This window comes from Globicephala melas, chromosome 9, assembly GCF_963455315.2.
Source record: "Globicephala melas chromosome 9, mGloMel1.2, whole genome shotgun sequence".
Taxonomy (NCBI): Eukaryota; Metazoa; Chordata; class Mammalia; order Artiodactyla; family Delphinidae; genus Globicephala; species Globicephala melas.
The window spans coordinates 83,912,239-83,933,668 of NC_083322.1; the positions used below are offsets into that span (position 1 = coordinate 83,912,239).

Genomic DNA, 21,430 nt, shown 5'->3' on the forward strand with positions numbered 1-21,430 from the left:
TCATTTAACTTCTAAGAGAACTATGAAAAAGCAATGTGCAGTAGCATAAGAGAGTACTTTGGTTTTCCAGCGTACCTCTCATGACTCTATTCACCTCTACACCAACAAACGACTAATGAATTGTTTGCTCTGAACCCAGTACACAGCTGTAGATTACTCTAGGGCCAATGACAAGTCATGAACCACATGCTTTGTGAGGTGTTGTGGTTAAATTAACAATGACATTTAAAACATGGCTTTTAGTTTGGGTTCCCTGAGATATGAGTGAGGTTAGAGCAGTGGTTCTCAAATTGTTATCCCTGGACTAAAAGCATCAATATCACCTGGGAACTTTTTAGAAATGAAGATTCTCAGGCCCCACCCAAGAGCACTGAATCAGAAACTCCAGATGTGATACCCAACAATCTGTGTTTAACAAGCCTCCCTGTAGTTCTGATGCATCCAACATTTTAAGAACCATCCATTTGGGTATTATGCTGCCTCAATCCAAACTGTTAAGATGTAAAACAGTAATTGGTGCCGTATGGGACATTAGTCTGAACCTTTATATCCAGAGATATTCAAGGAGAGATTTCTTCTTCAAAAAAGTCTCGGTGTCTGAAAGATATGTAACATTACTAGTCTATGTCAATTCAGCTTTAAACACTAATTAACAGTATCCTGTTTTAGGGGATAAGAGAGTTTTAAAATAATTCCTGAGGTTTAGAACAATGCACTGTTAAGAAAATAAGTCAAAGTTACTACTGGTGTTTTGCAAATGGATTTGTCTTCAATATTTTATAAAGCATTCATAGTGTTTTATTGAGGCAATAAATAATTCAATAAAAAACCTAATAGGTGATTAATTGACTTGAATTGTATGTTTTCCTTTCTGACCTTAACCCAATCCTCCCCCATCAGTTGATATGAAATGTATAAATCTCACATTGCTTTATAATCTCTCTATCACATGGGAATCAGTGGCCCAAACTATATTATTTACTTTGCTTGCTTTAGCTCTGTGTCTATATAAAATCATACTTCTGGATTTTATATGATTGAAAGTGAGTATAATAAAACCCAGGGCCTAGGCTGATTAGGTAAAAATTGATGAGAGCCATCGGCCAAGGAATCCCCTGAATGTTTTTATTGGAAGTACACAAATCTGTGATGGTGTTCACACTTGCTAATGAGTAACTGACAAACTAAAGAAGTATCTTCAGGAATCAAATAGTAAGTTAAGTCACCCTAGCGGTCAAGATTTATTTTATCCAGCTTGCAGTTGAGAAACACCAGGAATAAAGAAAAATATATATTCAGAAACATGCACAAGAAAATAATCCAGTTTCTCAGATTTTCACACAGTGACCCATCTGCCTGTGATGCAATGGGCACTGTGGGACTTTCAGCAAATCAAAATAGATCATAGTAGGGCTTCCCTGGTGGCATAGTGGTTGAGGGTCCGCCTGCCGATGCGGGGGACACAGGTTCGTGCCCCGGTCTGGGAAGATCCCACATGCCGCGGAGCGGCTGGGCCTGTGAGCCATGGCCGCTGAGCCTGCGCGTCCGCAGCCTGTGCTCGGCAACGGGAGAGGCCACAACAGTGAGAGACCTGCATACCACAAAAAAAAAAAAAAAGATCACAGTAGATGACTGGACTATCATCTAGGTAGTAATACTGTCTTGTAAGCCAATGACTGTTTTTTAAGCACTTTACTAAAATTAGGAACTATCAGAAGGCTGAGGGGAAATGTGCCTTAGGGTTACATTTACCACCCACGTCATGCTCTTTTCTTCCTAAGGCAAAAGGAGAAATGTTCCTTCATTTAAAAGGTAGAATAATAATAATAAAAAAAATCCATTGGCACCCCTCCAGTTGCCATGGTAACAAAACGACAAGTGACTTTCATGTGCTTTCACTATGCATCAATAATAAGGTAGCCATTTGGGAGTAAATTCATTCTATTCAGAACATGTCTTTTGAGCACAAGTACCGTACTCTTTCCTTAACTCATGAAGGAGGTGTTATTCATGCTGTACTTAATTTAGCAATTATTAAATAAGTTGTTTTTTTAAAGAAAAGAAGCAATAGGAGATAAAGACTTAATTTAGTACCATTTCCTCCATTTCCATTCCTTTTATTTTTTTCTTTGGATGAGTGGTCAGGAAGACATAGTAAAGAATGAAATACATAAACCATAATTTGGATAATAAAATTTATTTTGGACATTTCTAAACACCACTTAGGGAAGCGCCAACTACATATAGAAGAGCAGTAAAAGAAGGTGAGCTTTAGCTTTAGCTATATGACGAATCATCTGTATTTCTTCTTTTATTCTCCCTAGCTTCCACCCTGTTCCTAATGCTGTGTGATTACTTGTTATTACTGCTGAGTCTTGCTTCACTGTCATCTCTCTATTCATAATCTTTTGAGATAGGGAAGTAGCTATAATTATTTCAGCATAAAAATAAGGTAACTGCTTCAGGAAATTCAACTATTTCTCCAGTCTACATATTAATTACCTTTAGCTATAAATTACCATTGTACAACACTTCATTACATTTCATATTATTTGCCTTATTTTTAGAATTGTATTTCTTTCCAAAGCGGTGTTCATAGATCACCAGTTGCTTTCTCTTTCTTCAGCCAATTGCTTTCTTCTTCTGGTGGCAACTGATTTAAGACCAACTAATATCTTTTTTTTTTTTTTTTTTTTTGCGGTACTCGGGCCTCTCTCACTGTTGTGGCCTCTCCCGTTGCGGAGCACAGGCTGCGGACGCGCAGGCTCAGCGGCCATGGCTCACAGGCCCAGCCGCTCCGCAGCATGTGGGATCCTCCCGGACTGGGGCACGAACCCATGTCCCCTGCATCGGCAGGCGGACCCTCAATCACTGTGCCACCAGGGAAGCCCCCCAGCTAATATCTTTTCTTCCCGGGCACATAGATCTAAAATCTTACTTTGTGAGTCTTGTTGTTGAAGGTTCTATACCTGAAGGTAAAATTAAATGATCCACTAATCAAGTTTTATGAGCACTTTCACACTTTTCAAATGATTCAGCAAAAGGTAAAAAAACTTCTTGCGATCTAGTCCATAAGCTCTACTGGCCTTAAGTATCTGTCTAACAAAAGGCAGAGCATCCTCCTAAATAGTGACTAAATCACTGTGTCCCACATTTTAGTGTGTAATCAAAGGAAATGGATTTCTATCTCAATGTTTCTTTACACCCAGATGATAAAAAGGGGCAATCTGTGTCTTTAGGCATAAGAACTTTTTCTTCTTAAGAAAATTTAGCCTTAATGAAATTAATTCACTTGAAACTTTAATTATAAAGATTCCAACAATAACATACCATCAATGATGTTTGTTAGAATTGTATTAATCTTAGTAGTGTATTAATATTACTAAGGAGGAATGCAATCATGTTGCCATAGTGCTCATGTTTTTACTTTTTATAATACCCTTTTATATCCAGTATTTACCTCACTGCATAATAAGAAAACCGATGATAAGCTAAAGGTTGTTTTAACCCAGAACCACATATCTAAAATATTAAAACAAAAATAAAAAGCAGATGTTCTGAATTTCAGTTCTAAGAATCTTTTTGCCACACGATGCCTTCCACCTTCTTCCTTTAAAAATGAGGGGTGATACATATATGTGTCTATGTGTGTACACATTTACCGGTAATCAGAACCCACCATGCACTGTCATATTTATCAACCCTATAAAAATAACCTTGGAAGTTCAAAAATACATGCATTTGGACACCAGTGTATAAGTCAATTGACTTAAGCTAGACCAAGCAGTACGTGAAATAAGTGAAGTTTCTCTCTAGGAATTTAGTGATTCTTTTTAAAATATAACCAAGCTCTTTGTGGAACTCCTGTTGATTCCCAGAGGTCTCTAGCCAAGCTGTCATTCACTCCTCTGAAGCCTGCAGCCCATAAGTATTGCAGATTTCTGCTTCCCTTCAGGTCATTTACAGTCTTTCTCTTCACACTTTTGCTCTGTATTGTCTAAGCTAACGGTTAAAAATCTCAGTAATTATCCCACAGAATAGTCTATAGGTACTAATGATTTGATTTATGGTCATTTAATAGGATTTAGCCCTTTACAGAATACTGTATAACTTAGAAAAAAATTTCCTTTGTTTAGTCTCTTCTCGTTAGAATGTAAGTTTCATGAAGGAAAGGATTCTATTCTGTGTTCTTCAAAGATATATACCAGGTATCTTGAATAGTGCTTGAATATCACATAATATGTGCTCAATTAATATTTTTGGCAAGAATTCCTGGGGGGACTTCCCTGGTTGTTCAGTGGTTAAGAGTTCGTCTTCCAATGCAGGGGGTGTGGGTTCAATTCCTGGTCGGAGAGCTAAGATCCCCCATACCTGGCAGCTAAAAAGCCAAAACATAAAGCAGAAGCAACATTGTAAAAAAACCAATAAAGACTTTAAAAATGGTCCACATCCAAAAAAAAAAAAAAAATCTTAAAAATTCATGAGGTAAAAACAACTATTCATGATGTCATCTCTGTTCTTTCAGATAAGAGTACTTAACATATAATCCTTTCTGAGTGCCTAAAATTTTCCAGACATTGTTTTAAGTATATGGGTTATCTCATTTCTTCTTCAAATTAACTTTTTAAATATGCTACTAGTATTATTCCCATTTTACAGGTAAGAAAACTAGAGTTTATAGAGATGAAGAACCTTCCTCAAGATATTGCTGATAGCATCAACAAGCTCAGACAGTTTGATTCCATGGCTCACATTCCTATCTACTATAGCATATGTTTTAAAGGTAGTTTCTATTTTGGCTAAACTGAAGAGTAATTCCAATGGTGGAAAATTTGGGCTAAAAGGAAAGGAGATTGACACATGGCAGGATAGGAAGGAAAATATTTCTGAAGCAGAAAATTCTTACATTATGTCCTCTCATATATTCCGTCAAGGCAGGTCCCCCTAGAGAGACTCTGTAACCTGGCATATCATGAGAGTTGACTTTATTGTCGATAACAGAATCTGAACCTCTTCTGACTCTTTTTAACTAACAGTATTTTCCTCTCCTTACCTTTTTCAGCCAAGTTTCTTGACTAGAGATTGGGTAGATAAGCCCTTTGGAGAGGGTATGTGATAAGCCTCATGCTGTACCAGGGCTAATCGGGTAGTGCAATGATAAACTAAGAGGGGGAGGCAGGCACACCAGTGAAGTAGCCATTTCTTAGTCCAGGAGGGCAGTGTTTGAGCAGAGATAGTGCAGAAGAGAAGGATGACATTGTAGAGTTACAGGGCATAGAATTTGCCAACTATTTGGAGAGGGAATAAAAGAATGAGGGAGACCTCAAATGTGACCCTGAGAGAAAGTTTCAGGGCATGCATGACAGGAAAAGTGGCGGTGATGTTAACAGAGGAACAGGATGGAAATAATATGTTTTCATTATATTTTCCTGAAATGCCAGGTCAGATCTGCTACCCGTGAGGGTTGAATAAAGACATTTTCATACATGCAAAGTCTCAAAAATGTAGCTCCCACACAACTTTTGACAGAAAGTTTCTGACAGTTGTGTTCTGCCAAAATGAGGGAATGGACTACAAAAAGAGATATGGGATCTGGGAAAGAGGGGTTACAACACAGGGAAGAGGCAAGGTGAATCCCAGGATGACAGCAAAAGGTGATCCCAGGATGGCAGCTGTGTGGTAGGCCAACACAGTCCGGATTGGAGCAGGTCAGAAGGCTCCAGGAGAAATTTCTTCAGTAGGATCAACTTGACAAAATATCAAATATATTTGTATATTCTGAGAGGAGGTTTGTTTATCCAAGGAGAGGATTAATTAATTGAAATATTGATCAGTATGTGGAAATTTGGAAATTAAAACATTAAATTTAGAGTAAACAAAAAATTACACAAGAATGGAAAATTAATCAGCACAGTACATGGTTCTGCTGGAAATAGATTTACATAGTATTATTATTATAAATGTTAAATAGTAATCTAACACAAGTTTGTTCTACTGGGAGAATGGGAGAAGGGAAAAAGGAGGAAGTGATGTGAAGAAGTGTGGGCAAAAAGAGCTGAATCTTCATTTTCTTTACCAAGAAATCAATAGTGACTAAAATAAAAAACAACAACAACAAGAGCCATCATAAGTATTGATAAATTATTTAAAGACATGAAGGTAAAACAAAAGAATCAGCTAAAAGAGTTAAAAGTGTTTACCGCTGGATAAAATGAAAGGTGTGTGTGTGGGGGGGGTGATGACAGTCTACTTAAAAAAAAATAACGTAGAGTTGTAGAATAACAAACCTTGTAGAAGTGTAGAATCTTTAAAATATCTGTATAACTTTGATAAAAAATAAAAACTAGACTTTGAAAGAAAGCAGAGGAGAAGGGATTAGTCTTAGCAAGATGGATGGAGGATTACAATTAGGATGAAGATAATGCAGATGAAGGAGTTAGAAATTAGGAAACTTTAAGGAATTTTAATTCAGAGTATCTCTCATATTACCAGAAAGAGAATGAGCTAACGTCTTCTGCTGAAAAGTCAAAGCCCTTGAGTATTAGAATGTGGTGGGTAAAAGAGGGAAGAAGACACTTATTAAAAGGATTGCCGTGCATCAGTTGAATCAAACTAACATTAGAGGGGGGAGGGGGAGGCATGGACTGGGAATTTGGGATTGGTAGATGCAAACTATTACATTTAGAATGCATAAACAACAGGGTCCTACCGTATAGTACAGGGAACTATATCCAGTCTCCTGGGATAAACCATAATGGAAAAGAATTTTTAAAAAGAGTGTCTGTATGTGTAAAACTGAGTCACTTTGCTGTACAGCAGAGATTGGCACAGCATAGTAAATCAACTCTACTTCAATTAAAAAAAAAAACAAAATGAATAAACAAAAACTTGTCCAACAACAACAGCAAAACTAACATTAGAAAGCCTAAATCTGTAGGGTACTTTGTCAGTGAAAGTTCATGGTTTTCTATAGCAGCTGCAGTCTCTGAATGAAATAGCCAATAGGGAACTTGGAGGTTTGTTAAGACGTGGAAAATGGTGAAGATGAACTAAAGGAAAGAAGGCATGTTAGATTCCCAGTCCCTTAGTAGAAAGGCAAATATGGGGAACATCATGGAAATTAGGAACCATCAGGAGATTGGAGGTTATAATTAAAAAGAAGAACAGAATGAGAGAAAACGATGGGAGATTGATGTCAAAGATGGGAAATGCAGCTTTTAAGATTGTAGTGTAGAACTTCTTCAAGCAACAGCGAGGTAGGCGAACCCCCAGTCCAAATAGGCAGCCAGCAACAAGCAGGTCAACAGCAACAGGTGACACTGATGCAGCCACAGAGGAGGCTGAATCCCTAAGGCAGAAAGTCAGTCACATTGGCCTGAGATGTAAGACGTAGATGGAAAAACAACCAGTGAACCAAAGTACTCATGGTCCTTCCAAGAAGAGCACAACCCAAACACGTTCACTAGAATTTGGTGCAGGCGAGTCACTCTAGTCAAGTCAGCAGCCCTGGAAATTGCCCTTAAGCTCGTGGTCTTATGCTCACATTGTGCTGGGAATGCATTACTGCACTGCAAGCAGTTAATTAATCAAAGTGTGTAGCTTCTGAAATATGCAGATAAATTAGGAAGGAAAATTGAAACTGTGTTACGTGATCTTTCTTAATGATTAGAGTGTGTTCTAAAGAAACAGAAAAACAAATTGATTGCCGAAAACCATGTTAATGTGCTTTTAATTCACAAGGGTTAAGCATATAATAGTCAGGATATTGAAAATTAAGGTTCTCATAGAAACATTAATTTGACAACATTATGCATACTAGGTGTGGGAGGTTTATATTTTATAACGTTAAAAGCAGAAGGGAATATTATAAAATGTGACTCAGTTAAACAAAATAAAATAACAAATTCAGGGGAAAGTCATTAAACATGACTATGGGGAAAAATTGTTTTGCAACCCCCAAAGAAGGTTGTAAAATTTAATTTTAGAACATAATGCCTTCAAATTTTAAAAAATGTTTTCAATGGAAATTAATCATTTTTACCAAAAATGAATTTTCCTAACACACTGTATATTCTGATATTAGTTTAGGCCTCTCATTTGCAGTCCAGATTTGATCCTAATAGACTAAAAGGAGAACTGACTGGCTGTTACAGGGCCTAGTTGATAAAGATTTTGGAGAGTGAAAATAAATTTAAGGGTTTGACATACTTTTTGTTTAGTTTATAGAGAATATGGACGATAGTATACATGTGAATAAGCCTGCCAGTGTACTAGTACTTTGTTTACACATTTGCCTTCTATGTACTTCTGCATACTATTTGCATGTATGCATTACGAAAATTCCAATCTGACATGCAAAATGTCTTATGTAGGTGGCATAGAAAAAGAAAAGAAGCTTAAGGCATGTTCAGGGAAGGAAGTATTCCAGAAAACAAACCCACAGCCTTTAATGTGTCTCTGTTTTGGTTCCCACCTCACAAACTGGACAGCAGGTCTGGGAGACTGACTTCTCCAGTGGAGCTGTACTGAGCCACAGGCTGCTATTCCTGTCACCCTGGTCACAGAAGCTGTTTACTCTATAGGTGATGCAGGAAACAAGAGTGGTGGACCCATGCAGTAACCCCTTAGAGTGTGTCACCTCCCAATGCAGTCAGAATTAAAGACAATAATGAAAGAAAGAAAGAAAGGAAGGAAGGAAGAAAGAGAGAAAGAGAGGAAGGGAGGAAGGGAGGAAGGGAGGGGGAAGAAAGAGGGAGGGAGAGAAGGAGGGAGGAAGGATACTATATTACTAACATAATACTAATTTAATTATAATTATTACTCAATTCTAATTATTATTTAGTCATTTAATTTTAAGTAATAATAAAGCCTTTCTTATCCTTTAAATCAAATATAAGCTATTATTTGGCACAAAATTAACAAGTGGCAACAACCTCCCCCCCATAAAGGAGCAGATCATGAAAATATAAAGGTAAATTGACATTTTGCTAACATTTCTATTTTCCATTGTATTTTATGTCATAGCAAAGCACTCTACAGAACAATAGAGGTCCATTCATGGAAGAGAGATATGTAAATTCCTGAGCTAGCAGACTCCTGGCCCAATATTCAAGCCACCTCTTCAAAAAGGGCACAATGGTCTGCATTTTTCACTGAAAAACCTATGCAGCCACATTCCATGGCAATGAACTCTTTATAAACTTGATGAAGAAAAATGCTTTGTATGTTTACTTTAATCTTAACCCCCTGCTATTTTCTGTTTCCAAACAAACAGAAGGACAAATGCAAACTGCCAACTCGCAGGATGTACAAACAAGTGTTATTGAATATTCAGAAGTGTGGTGGTATTTCTAAAGTTCAGCAACAAATCACTTAGAGTCTTTCTTTTGTTTTTAATTTTCCTTATTCAGGCACCACAAGGCCACATAAGGAGGGTGAGGTTCCTGGAGTGGACTATATTTTCATCACTGTTGAAGATTTTATGGAATTGGAGAAAAGTGGTGCTCTCCTAGAAAGTGGGACTTATGAAGGTAAGCACAGCTCTACTGCTGAATTTATTTCTCATCGCATCACATTTTTCTCCTTTGTCTGAAATGCATTAGAACCTCACATTACTAATGTTTTGTTGTTTTGGTTTGAGAGCTTTAATGAGGTCACTTTAGAAGTGTATTTTGTAAAGAAAAATTAAAACATATCTGCGTTAATTCTACTCTTAAGATGCCAAGAGAAATGTGTATGTACATACCTACTGAAGTATCCTTGTGATCAGGATATCCCGAGGCTAAGCTGTGATCGTCCAGATAAATTATCTTCATCTCTAGGTAGCATCTAAAGAGCACAGGGCTTGAGTTCCAGTCCTGTCACTACCTCTGTGTAGTTTTCTCCGGTTGCTTCACTTCACTTGCCTTTACTTGCCTCTCATGCAAAATGATGGTGTAGGAAAATATGATCTGTGGATGAACTCCAAAGCTCTACCACATGTTTCCTTGTGTGCCCATGTCAAACACGGACAAATGAAATTAAAACCTTGAAGGTGGGACGTATGATTCAGTGGAAAAAGCACTGTAACCTAAGCCAGAATCTGCTTCAGTTCCAAACCTGGCTTTACTACTTACCCACTATGAATATTAAGTAACCCGGTGAGTATCTCTGAACCTCAGTAGTCTTATCCATAAAAGGAGAAATGATAGCATTGAAAAATACAAATAAATAACATGCTTGCATGTATATGTTCAAGTAACATCTACATGTATGTAGTTTATGTCTAATGAAGTTACAGATCTGTGTCTGTATAATGAAATTTTAAAGTAATATAACTAAAAAACAGTAGAAAATAATACCTTTATTCCTACGTCGCAGTTACTGTATGTGTAAACTATATTTATATGTATTATTACATCCAAAGGTGAATCTAGTTTTACTGAACTGCAGTTAATAGTGAGTGATATTAAAAACAAAACTCATATGCATTGCTGCTTAGCCCATCAAATATCAGAGGTCTACCATGAGCAACGAAACTGGATTTGTAACAGTTGGCCCTCCTCTTCCTCCTTCATTTACTTGTAGAGGCCCAGTGGACTATAGTTATTTAAGAACTCAGTATTTTTAAGTTGTTAGAAGTATTAAAATCTCTTTTTACTTCACACTCCTAAGGCAATTTAGGCTGACACATGTGCCTAAGTTATGGGTCAGACATTTAGTTGCTTATTTCCACATTCATAGGAAATAGGCAAAAATACCCACGAAAAGAAAATGGTTTTATATGAGTGTTGTTTCCTCTTCTAATTGTCAAAAATGAATGATAGTGAAGATTGATTGAAAATATTATATTTATTGCAGTATAGTTGATTTACAGTATTATATTAATTTCAGGTTTTCACAGCATAGTGATTCAGTATTTTTATACATTATACTCCATTAAAAGTTATTATAAGATAATGCCTATAATTCTGTGTGCTATGCAATATATTCTTGTTGTTTCTCTGTTTTATACATAGCAGTTAAATGAAAAAGCTGTGTTGATCATATAAGCTGCCTTAAATTATCTATGAAAAATAACTTATAAATCATAGAAAATAATGATATCAGAGAAGTCAGAGTGAATTAACAATAAATTGTGTAGTATGTTTTCCTGTGGGCTTTGCAACATGATTTGGTGGCATTCATTAGTTTACATGTCTGCTAATAATAATGCCGTGTATTTAGTTACCGTATTTAAATGTCATATATATGTAGCAAAGAACAAATGCCTTAATATCCACGAGCATTCCAAAAGTAGTATGATTAACAAATATGACCTTTCCTTTCTTTTTTTTTTGTTAAATAAAGATTGTATTAACTGTATAGAAAGTGAAAAAATTAAATCCATTGTTCATGTTAAATTTCCATGATATTTATGATAAACTAGATGTCATGATAAATTAGATGTCATGAAGTTTAATATCAATATTTAAAAATAAAGCCTAGCTTAAATTTTTGGTTTTAGGTTTCAGTTAAATTTTGAATTTTAAATTTAAAATTTTAGAATTTAAATTTCAGTTTAAATTTCAGTTAAATTTTAGGTTTCAGTTAAATTTTGAGGGAAATTTCCTGAAACCATACAAACATAACCAAGTTTTGTGAGTCAGGGTGGGTTATCCTGAATCTCCTAAAGACGTTTTTTCAGCGCTGAGAGTAGAGTTGGCTAAATGGGTGCCAAATTGTTAATTGCCCACACATGCGTAGAGCTGATCTTTGAATAATAGGGCTGATTTACACACATGACTTCGGGGAATCAATACTATTATTTACAAATGCATACTGTGTACTTGGATAAATAAGAAGCTCTTTTCTCAGGTCGCATAACCATCTGGGTGGACACCTAGGGAGCCTTCTCAAATCTCAGAATCTTTAGATTTTCCAACAGTTACAGCTGAGGAACCAGTAGAATTGGCCTTCTAATGAAAATCACTGCTGTTCCTTCAGTATTAATCACTAGCTCCAGACTCAGAGCTACCTGAGTTATTTGTGTTATTAATGTGTTATTCATCCAGGAAGCCTAGGGAATGCCTTTTCTGCTGTTGGTGCTTTCAGAACATACAGAGTAACAATCATGTACTACTCAACTAGTTAAAGAAGGACCTCAGAGCTTTTATATTTGTCAAACTTTTGTGGTATCACTCTCTCATAAAATAATAAAATACCAGTTTCTCTGTTATATGTTCTCCCTTCTGGAGTGTTTTGGGCCATTGTTCTCCTTCCTCTTCCTTGCTAGATCATTCTCATGCTTTCTCAGTACTCTTTAGAGCTCTCAGCCAGGCTAGAAAATTCATTTCTGTTATCTGTGAATCCACTAAAGAAATTAAAAAGAAATTGAGTTCCTCTGAGCATTAAGGTCACAGACCTGTTAACCATGTAGGATCCTTAAGACTGATATATGTGTGTATATACTTCTGTCTTGTTGTCAATAATTCTAATTTTAATCTGGAATTTGTCCTTTGATTAGGAACGAGATAGACTATCCTGAATTGTAGTTCTGCTTCTTAGAAACTGGCCCAAAGTCCTTGCTCCAGAAGAACAATTCTGTTATTACCAGAGGCTGCAAGGAAGGCCTTAATATGCTTGTGTTACCTTCTACAGTTAGGCCACATGGCGCTAGGCAGAATTTTAGCAGATTCTTAAAAGACTTTTTCTGCATCACCAACCCCTCATCTAGTATGAGCACCTCATTTCAGTTTGTTATACAACAGCTGCTGAATGGCTCTGCATGTAAATGGCCCAGAGGACTTGACTCTAATGGACCATCAGGTGTTGGTAAAGACTCTTCCATGACTTGGATGACCTCATCTTCATCTTTTCATATTCAGTCAGGTTGAAAATTAAGTTAATATAACAAGGCCTAGTGACAAGCCTGACATAACCTCAAGTAACAGGAAGAACACCATGAACCTTCCTGTCAGGACTGAAGATGTAGGCTTCATGTGAAACACGAAGAGCTCTGTGGATGAATGCAGACATTTTCTTTGGGATTAAGGTCACATGCAGGTATAAATGTGACACTGCGAGGTAGAATTAAATAAGTAAGTTTGGTAATCTAAAGGTTAAGTACTCTAAGTACCTGGAAGGAAGCAGTGCCCTTGGGAACTGTCCGAAGTGCTGAATTACCCAGTCACTGACCACTCCCACTGCCTCATCCTGCGTTCTGAATGAGATCTTTAACAAACCCATGTCCCCTGAGCTGCACCTGCACTCTTATTTCATTTAATTCATCTAGTGAGATCATCCACAGTCATATTCCAGAGCAGCAGTTCTGTTGTAACATTTGCTATCATATTTTGCTGTTCTGCTTTTAAATCGAAACAAAGCTATCTTTCTATCTATTGAAGAAACCCTTAAAGTTTCTTAAAGTTAAAGGTTTTCTTTAAATAGATGTAAGCTCAGTTGTAATAGTCCTTCAGTTTTTAAGAGGACCAAATCAAACCCAGCAAGTTATTAGGGCATCTGTAGAATATAGTGCAAATATGGCACTCACCTTCACCTTGATGCTGTGGTTTGTCCTACTCATGGACCTTAATGTATATGGACTTGAGCCAACAGTAAACAGCCCACATAGTTTCTTAAACAATTTTATTACAAGGACTCTGAAATTCAAGTTTTCTCACAACTGTACATAAATGAGTGCTGTTCTTCCTGGTATAGCACATACAATCCTATAAAATTTTAAGTATTAAGGACAAATAATTTTCTAGGAAAATAAGCCGATAACTCCTATGATGAGAGAAGAGATACAGCAAATTTTACATAAATCCATTTAATTTTACTAACTAAAATCCACATCCACTTTTTTTAGTATGACCTTTGGGCATTTATTATTGAAATTTTGAATCTCTATTTCCAATCAAGATAGCACTGGTGACAGAGAGATGCTCAATCCAATAAAAAATCATTATTAGTACTATAAATAGTCTTCAGAAAAACCATTCTTCTATCAGTCCAAGTTTCTATCCACTGAAATATAAATATTTCCTGAAGGGCAGATCAATGCTTCAATTGATGCTAAGATTGCTCTCATTCCAGGAGACCAAAAAAGAGATAAAATGTCATTGTTTCTCTTTCGCTTATACTCTATTACAAGAGAAAATTTTTACTAAGTAAGTAATAACCTCCACAACAACAGTAGATTCTTGGAGCTTGCAGTTAAAAGGGTCCAGCTATTATTACATATTGTAAGATTTTTTTTCTTTTGATATTTCCTTCTTTTTCTTTTGGCAATTTCCCTATTGTGGAAGATTCTAAGCCGTGCATTTGGGTGTTCATTTTAGAAACACTAAACACTTGCACATAAAATTCAGTATGTGTTTATTTGACCAGTAAAGGAAAAACACATTTAGAGAAGTTTTACACCCCTTTGAGATCTTACAATGCCAGAGGTTTTTTGTAAGTGGTTCATTATGTGTTCAAAGGTATTTGCAGAGAGCATATGATTTTTGCATGCTGCTTTGCTCCTGTGTAAGGCACTAAGACTGGAAGTGTTATTGTGCATTAAAATGTGATAAAATTCCCTCTTGGTTTGGGACTTTTGTAAGCCCAGCTTTTTCCAAAGTATGTCATGCAAATGCCTATTTCTAAGTACTCTTTTTTTCCCAAAAGGAACTAGAAGGAACAGACCAATCAATTAACTAATTTAATATTATCATATAAATTTGAAGTCTGAAGTCAAGGAAAATAAAATGACTTGTTTACTATTACCTAAACTGCAATATTAACCAGTTTCCTGTTAGTTCTATATTTTTTTGTTCAGTGTAGCTGAAAGGAACAGGACCAACCTTTTTGGAGTATATCATTAAAATAAAGCCAGTATTCTTGGGCATAAGACTCACTTATTTGACTCTCTCACAACCCATAATGATATTAGGTAAAGCTGAGGATTCCAAAACTGTGATATTTGAGGTTTCCTTAATTTCCCTCAAGCTTGTGTCTTTAATTACAATGATTTTCTAACTCCTGTACATATCCTTTATAAATTTTTATCTGAAACAAATTGAGATTTCACGTGAAATAAATATCATGTCCCTCATTTAGTGGGAAGAAAACCTGCATGACTTTAAAATTTTTACTTACGTTTCTCTTCACTACTTCAACAAGCAGAACCTATTTCCCTTTGCTGAGTGGGTGAATATTTTCACCTCTGAGTTGTTTTTCTGAATGGACAAAAATGGATAACAATATTGATAATAAATATTTTATAATGTTTATTTGTGTATTGCTGCAGCTGTGAATATATATTGAAAAATATTTACTGGATCTTACAATTCCATGACTATCAAAGACAGTAAATTCACTCATTCCACACGATCAATTCTTGATCAAATTGATTACAACAGTCTTCTGCATGAGAGTTCATGTTTCTCTAAAATAACATCAACATAGTGATGATCAATGGCTCTTGCCATTAGTCTTAGATTAGACATATAGACCTTCCTAAAGGAGAAGTTTCATTTACTCCAGTTATTCTCAGTGATGCCCTAATGTCCCCTTCCTGTCAAACTTTTTTCAGAGACTTGTTTCATACATTAGTTATTTGAAAACTATAAACTAACATGCTACTCTACAAAAGCTATTTTTATATCTGAATTTCAGATCTGAAAAATAAAACTTCCTGAGACATTCTTTCCTTATCCATATTTCTGATCTAAGAGACAGTGGAGTCTAGAATCTGATTAACCACAGATCTTTTATTTCTCTCAGGGGGGATAGAAATCATCAAAAAATAGGAAAGGTGTGTCCTAATTTTTATTACTAAATACTTTATTTCAGAACATTGATCTCCATCTCCAACAAAGTTACAGTAGATGTAGATGGTTTTATGGATTGTTTTTATAAACTGCAACTTTCATTCATCCTGTGCACAAAACAATATCTGAAACGTTGAGGCTTCCATTGATCATGCTGCAAAGTATACAGATATATTGAATGCTTTGATTAAAAATTAGTCAAACTGTAACTGAAGTAACAGTTCTCAAAAATACCCTGCTGTCCTTATATTTAAAAGCAATCATGTTGTATAAGATTCATACCATATAAATTCATACCATATAAGATTCATATATATGAATTCATACCATATAAGATTCATACCATATGAAAGCTCTTCCTTATTGAAGGCTTCAAACTCTGACAATTATGGAAAATCATTCATAACATTAGGTTAAAATTTAATATGCGAAGCAGTTAGTCCCTCTTTATATAATAATCGGCTGTCTTAGATCTGTTATGGGCTGTATGTGTATGAATGTAACAGCAAGATAAAATTAGGATTAAGTGGTCAACATATCTTGTCTGCATGGGATTTTCTCCATAAAAATTAATTCTTAAAGACACAAAGTATGAATTTTTAGGGATCAGTAAAAACAGAAATTGATACTTGTTATTAGTTATAACAAAATGGGAAGTTTTACTTATACTGTCGTCAGCCTATTTATATTAGCTATTCTGGCTTCCTTTCTGTTCCTCAAACAGAACAAGCACATTCTCATCTACTTGGGATCTTGAATTTGTCATTTCATTTTCCTAGACTACTTGTCTTCCAAATAACCGCATATTCCTTTTTCTTACTTTGAGATATTCATCTAAGAATCTTCAGGGAACTCTTACCTGACAACCTTATCCAAAATAACACCTGCTGACATTCTCCATTCCCTTCCTCTGATTTCTTTTCTTTTCTTTTAATTTATTATTTATTTTGGGCTGCATTGGGTCTTTGTTGCTGAGGGCGGGCCTTCTCTAGTTGCGGTGAGCGGGGGCTGCTCTTTGTTGTGTTGCACGGGCTTCTCATTGCGGTTGCGGAGCACGGGTTCTAGGCACACAGGCTTCAGTAGTTGCAGCACGTGGGCTCAGTAGTTGTGGCTCGCGGGCTCTAGAGCGCAGGCTCAGTAGTTGTGGTGCATGGGCTTAGTTGCTCCGCGGCATGTGGGATCTTCCCGGACCAGGGCTCGAACCCGTGTCCTCTGCACTGGCAGGCGGATTCTTAACCACTGTACCACCAGGGAAGCCCTGATTTATTTTCTTTATTGTACTGACTATAACTGAAAATGCATTCTGTGTCCATTTGTTTATTTGATTATTGTCAGTGTCCACCCACTAGAATGGAGACTTCTCAAGAGGTCAGATAATTTGAACCACTGCTAATTCTTGATCTTAGAATGGTTCTGGTACCTAGGAAGCACTCAATGAATATAAATGGAACGAATGCCTAAGTTCCTTCCTTGAAGCAAACAATGGGAACCCCTTAATCCCTATGTAGAAGTTCAAACAGAATTGAAACCCTGGAACACATCTACTTCCTAATTCAGAATGCTCTAGGTCAGAAGTTTAGAGCTGCAGCATCAATTTGGCTTCAGAATCTTGTCCTAGATTACCTTGTATTATAATTGTAATCATTTTGTTCTTGTCTTAAATCTCGTTGTTAACCTCATGGGTCCCTGTTCTGAGTTCCCATACCTGTTTTTCTCTCAATAACCTCTACACTGTGACACTTTCTCCAGAATATAGTTCTTATCTTTCTATGGCCATTCCCTGTAGTCTGGTTTTCACTGCAGTGATTCATTGTTGGTCAGGTTTCCCGAACTGAAAGCCTAGTAAACTTAGTCAAGAAAACGGTATCTTCCAGTAAACCTCCCCCACCCCACCAGCTCCACCTCCCAAGTTCCATTGACGGTACCACCTACATACTTCTTGAACTAATGATAATTACCCTGTCTTATAATTCCTGTCTTTGTTCATGCTTGCTTTAATCTTTTTCAAAAGTGTTACAAAGACATTCTTGATTTCTCTACCTCTAGTATAGAAAGTCAGTAGAGAGTTGGAGAACAGAAGTAATGAGGCCAAACCTACAGGAGAGATAGAAAGGTCCTGGGATATGGGGCTTCCCTGGTGGCGCAGTGGTTGAGAGTCCGCCTGTCGATGCAGGGGACACGGGTTCGTGCCCTGTTCCGGGAAGATCCCACGTGCCGCGGAGTGGCTGGGCCCGTGAGCCATGGCCGCTGAGCCTGCGCGTCCGGAGCCTGTGCTCCGCAACGGGAGAGGCCACAGCAGTAAGAGGCCTGTGTACCGCCAAAAAAACCCCCCAAAACCAAAAAAAGGTCCTGGGATATATTGGAAAATATGCAAATTCAGGACGTTATTTTAAAACAAAGGAACTAGTATGTGTGTTCTCTCAAAGAAATGTGAAGGCATTCTAATTAACATGGACATATGGTACTTGGTAAAGTATAAGAGAGCATGAGTTTATTATTCTTTTATTCTTAGGAGACTTCATGGAAAGGAAATGAAAATCAAATTTTATTCAATTATTAATTATACATTGCTAATAAGATTTCTACTCCCACTTCACCTTTCTCTCTCTTTCTTTCTCTTTTACATTAGGATGGCTTCTTTAAATTTTCTTACAATAGGTGAAAGTTTGATTCCTTTCACTAAACAGTTAATGGGTAAAATGATAATTCTGAAAAATTTATATTTTAAATTCGATTACTGATGGTAAACCAAATACTTAGCACAACTTGAAGAGTCAACAAACAAAAAAGTTTTAAACAATATATAGGAAGCTCCAACTGACATGAACCTTATGATAGGTAAATAAAAGGTAAAGACTTGATTAAAATTTTTCCACTGAGCTTTCTTTCTTTTACTCCCCTACCTCCATGACATATCTGAGGATATTATAGCAGGGGACGTGCATTTACCTAGAGAAACCTGTCTTTTGGCATTGTGACCTGATATTGGAGGGTGCTGTTTCCCAAAAGGATCTCTTCCCTCAGGGCTAGCCCATAAGAACAGAAAGGTTCTCCAGGCCACATCCCTCATGATCCTTCCCAGAAGGATTAGATACTTCTGACTTCTGCTCCCACTCTCTGAGGGTGAGAGTCAATCGTTTCCATAAAACTTCCAGAGAAAAATCTTCTGATGCAGCCATCTGGTTTCTCTGGAGACGAAGCAAGTATTATTATACTTGAAGTGAAGTATAACCCACTGCAACAAGGGCATTTCCTATCATTTCTACCTTCAAGTATGTGCAGGAATATCCATTTTACAAATAATATTTGCAGATTTGGTAACTTTAACTTCTTTCCTCCCTCTTCCCCTATCTTCCCTCAATTTAATAAGAGTCTCTCATTTAGGGTAAAATGTAGCAGCAAATTAGAAGAAGATGCGTGCAATGGTTTATGTGAGGGAGGGAGGGGAGAGGATGGAGACTCCTAGAGGCCGGCATGCTGACAGCCTCACAGGGATTTAGGACAGGGGAAAAGTACAAAAAATGTACAGATGAAATTTAAAAACCAGAGTCGTCTAGGGTCATTTGTTATAGTGGGAGCACTCATCAGTCTCCCAGATGACAGCAGAGTATTGCAACCCAGCACAGCTATTGATTTTCCTAATAATGACCCTGAGCTATCCAGAAAAGGTTAAGGTATATGCAAAAACATAATATTTGAGAAAGATTTGCTTCAAAGGTGATTAAAATTTAAAAGTTTGAACTTCTAAAGGGGAAAGGCTAGACTATTCACCTAAGTAGAGTACTACACTCCCTGAAAATGCCAAGTAAATGGAACACATATCTTGTTATAAAATATTTTAACTATCTTCTGTCTAGAAGCAATTTATAATATGTATTCAAATTTATATTCAAATTAACATGATTAAACTATCGATAATTAATTTATGAATGTATTCTATAAATGCAGATAAACCTGATGTTCTTATACGCCCCAAACATTTTAGGCACATATAAATATACTTTAGAAAAATGACTAGATTGTAATGAAGTTGGAAACAACATATTCTTTGGCCCCAATAATGTTTGTCATTTTTTGAATATGTTAGATTTAAAATAGATCTATAAAACTATCAGTGCATTACCAAACAGTTAAAATCAATGTATTAATAAGATGCACATTTACAAGTTCATCTGCTCTTTTTTTAATCTTAACGTACTAGTTTGTAGATTTTTTTTCACTTTTTGAGACACCCACCTGTCCCCCAGGAATCTTAAGGAGTGATAGCTGCAGGCTACTTTTTCAAAGCCTATATTTACAACTTGGGGGGTAAATAATACATTATCTTGGTTTATTTTCATGAAAAGTTCACCTTCGGAGAGTGTTATATATACTCATCTTAGAAGCAAAACATATTAATCAGAAGTTAAAGATATCCTACACTGGGAAGCTTTCTTGCAACATTATGTTATCATGTTTTTCCTTCACATTCTTGGTCCTGCCTTTGCACTAACCTCATTTTAGTACTCTTCTTGCTTGTTTTCCTTTTAATATTTAGCTCCTGTAATATTTTTATTCCTCACAATTTAGGTTTTCTTTTTGCTGATCTTTCAAGGGTTTTGTTTATACCAGCAGCCCACTGACACTATTCTCTTTCTTTATTCTTGCTTTGTTTATCTTTTGATTTCTCCTGAAAATTGAGAAGCCTACATGGATTCTCTGCTGTATTCGTACTCTATGTCCTAAAAATCTTCCTCTTTTGGGATATGCTGCATTTTATACTTCAGATGGTTTTATATCTTGGCTCTTACATTTCTTTTTTTTTTTTTTTTTTTTTTTTACCTGTATAGCTATAAGGAACAATGAGAATAATGGAGATGATATTTATAAATGTTCCCACAAGGCAATGACTTGTTGAATAGAGTGGAAATTTAACTAAAATGACTTCTCTGTCCTGCATAGGAAGCAACACTGTCTTAGAAATGGGCATGCTCGTGGGAGTTTTGTTCAAACACAAGTTGTATGGTTTGTCATGGTGTATGTCTAAAAACTGATGTAATTTACCCCAATTCACTACACTTTTCATGTTATTCAGTAAGTCCAGTGGTATATTAGAATCTGCCCTCTTGGCAAATGGGTCCTACATACTTAGTATTTGCTTGAATGGAAAAAATTATTTCAATTGATATTTATCTCATGTTCTCTTTATAATTTAATAAATTACATCATATCCCTGTAGTTTAGTAAATATAACATTCTCTTCTTTTATTATTCTTTCATCTTCAAATCCTTATCCTATTATCTACACAGGCCTTCTTAGTAGTAATTAGGAGGCTATTGGGGGAATAAAAATGTTTGTCTCTGAGTATATGAAAATACTGAGCTAACAAAGGAAGAGAAGCACTTTATTTTCATTTATTCTTTTTTTCTTATTTTATTCTCTTTTTTCCCCTAAGAAATGCCTTTTAAGTAAATAAAGCTCAAATGCAGGTGTTCTAATCGGCAACATCCAGTCCTTCCTGTGTCATCATCCCCATCCCCCCCTTCTTTAATTTAAAATTTTACTTCATTTTTAAACCATCTCCTGTGAATACTCATTCTCATCTCAGAGAAACACATCCCATGTATTCTTGTTGCTTATTACTTTCTATTCTTGAGTATTCTTACAGTTACCGTTG

At 36.2% G+C, this 21,430-nt stretch overlaps 1 protein-coding gene across 14 annotated transcripts in view; it reads left to right on the forward strand.

Moving 5' to 3' along the window:
• MAGI2 (membrane associated guanylate kinase, WW and PDZ domain containing 2) overlaps positions 1–21,430 on the forward strand; it is a 1,362,215-nt gene that overhangs the window by 719,485 nt on the left and 621,300 nt on the right. For all 14 annotated transcript variants that reach the window (XR_009565115.1, XM_060304749.1, XM_060304748.1 and 11 more), the window contains one exon: positions 9,411–9,530. Coding sequence is in view for 13 of the 14 variants with exons in the window: in XM_060304749.1 (XP_060160732.1) it covers positions 9,411–9,530 (120 nt within the window). In the remaining variant the exon portion in view is untranslated. The remainder of the gene's footprint in view (positions 1–9,410; positions 9,531–21,430) is intronic.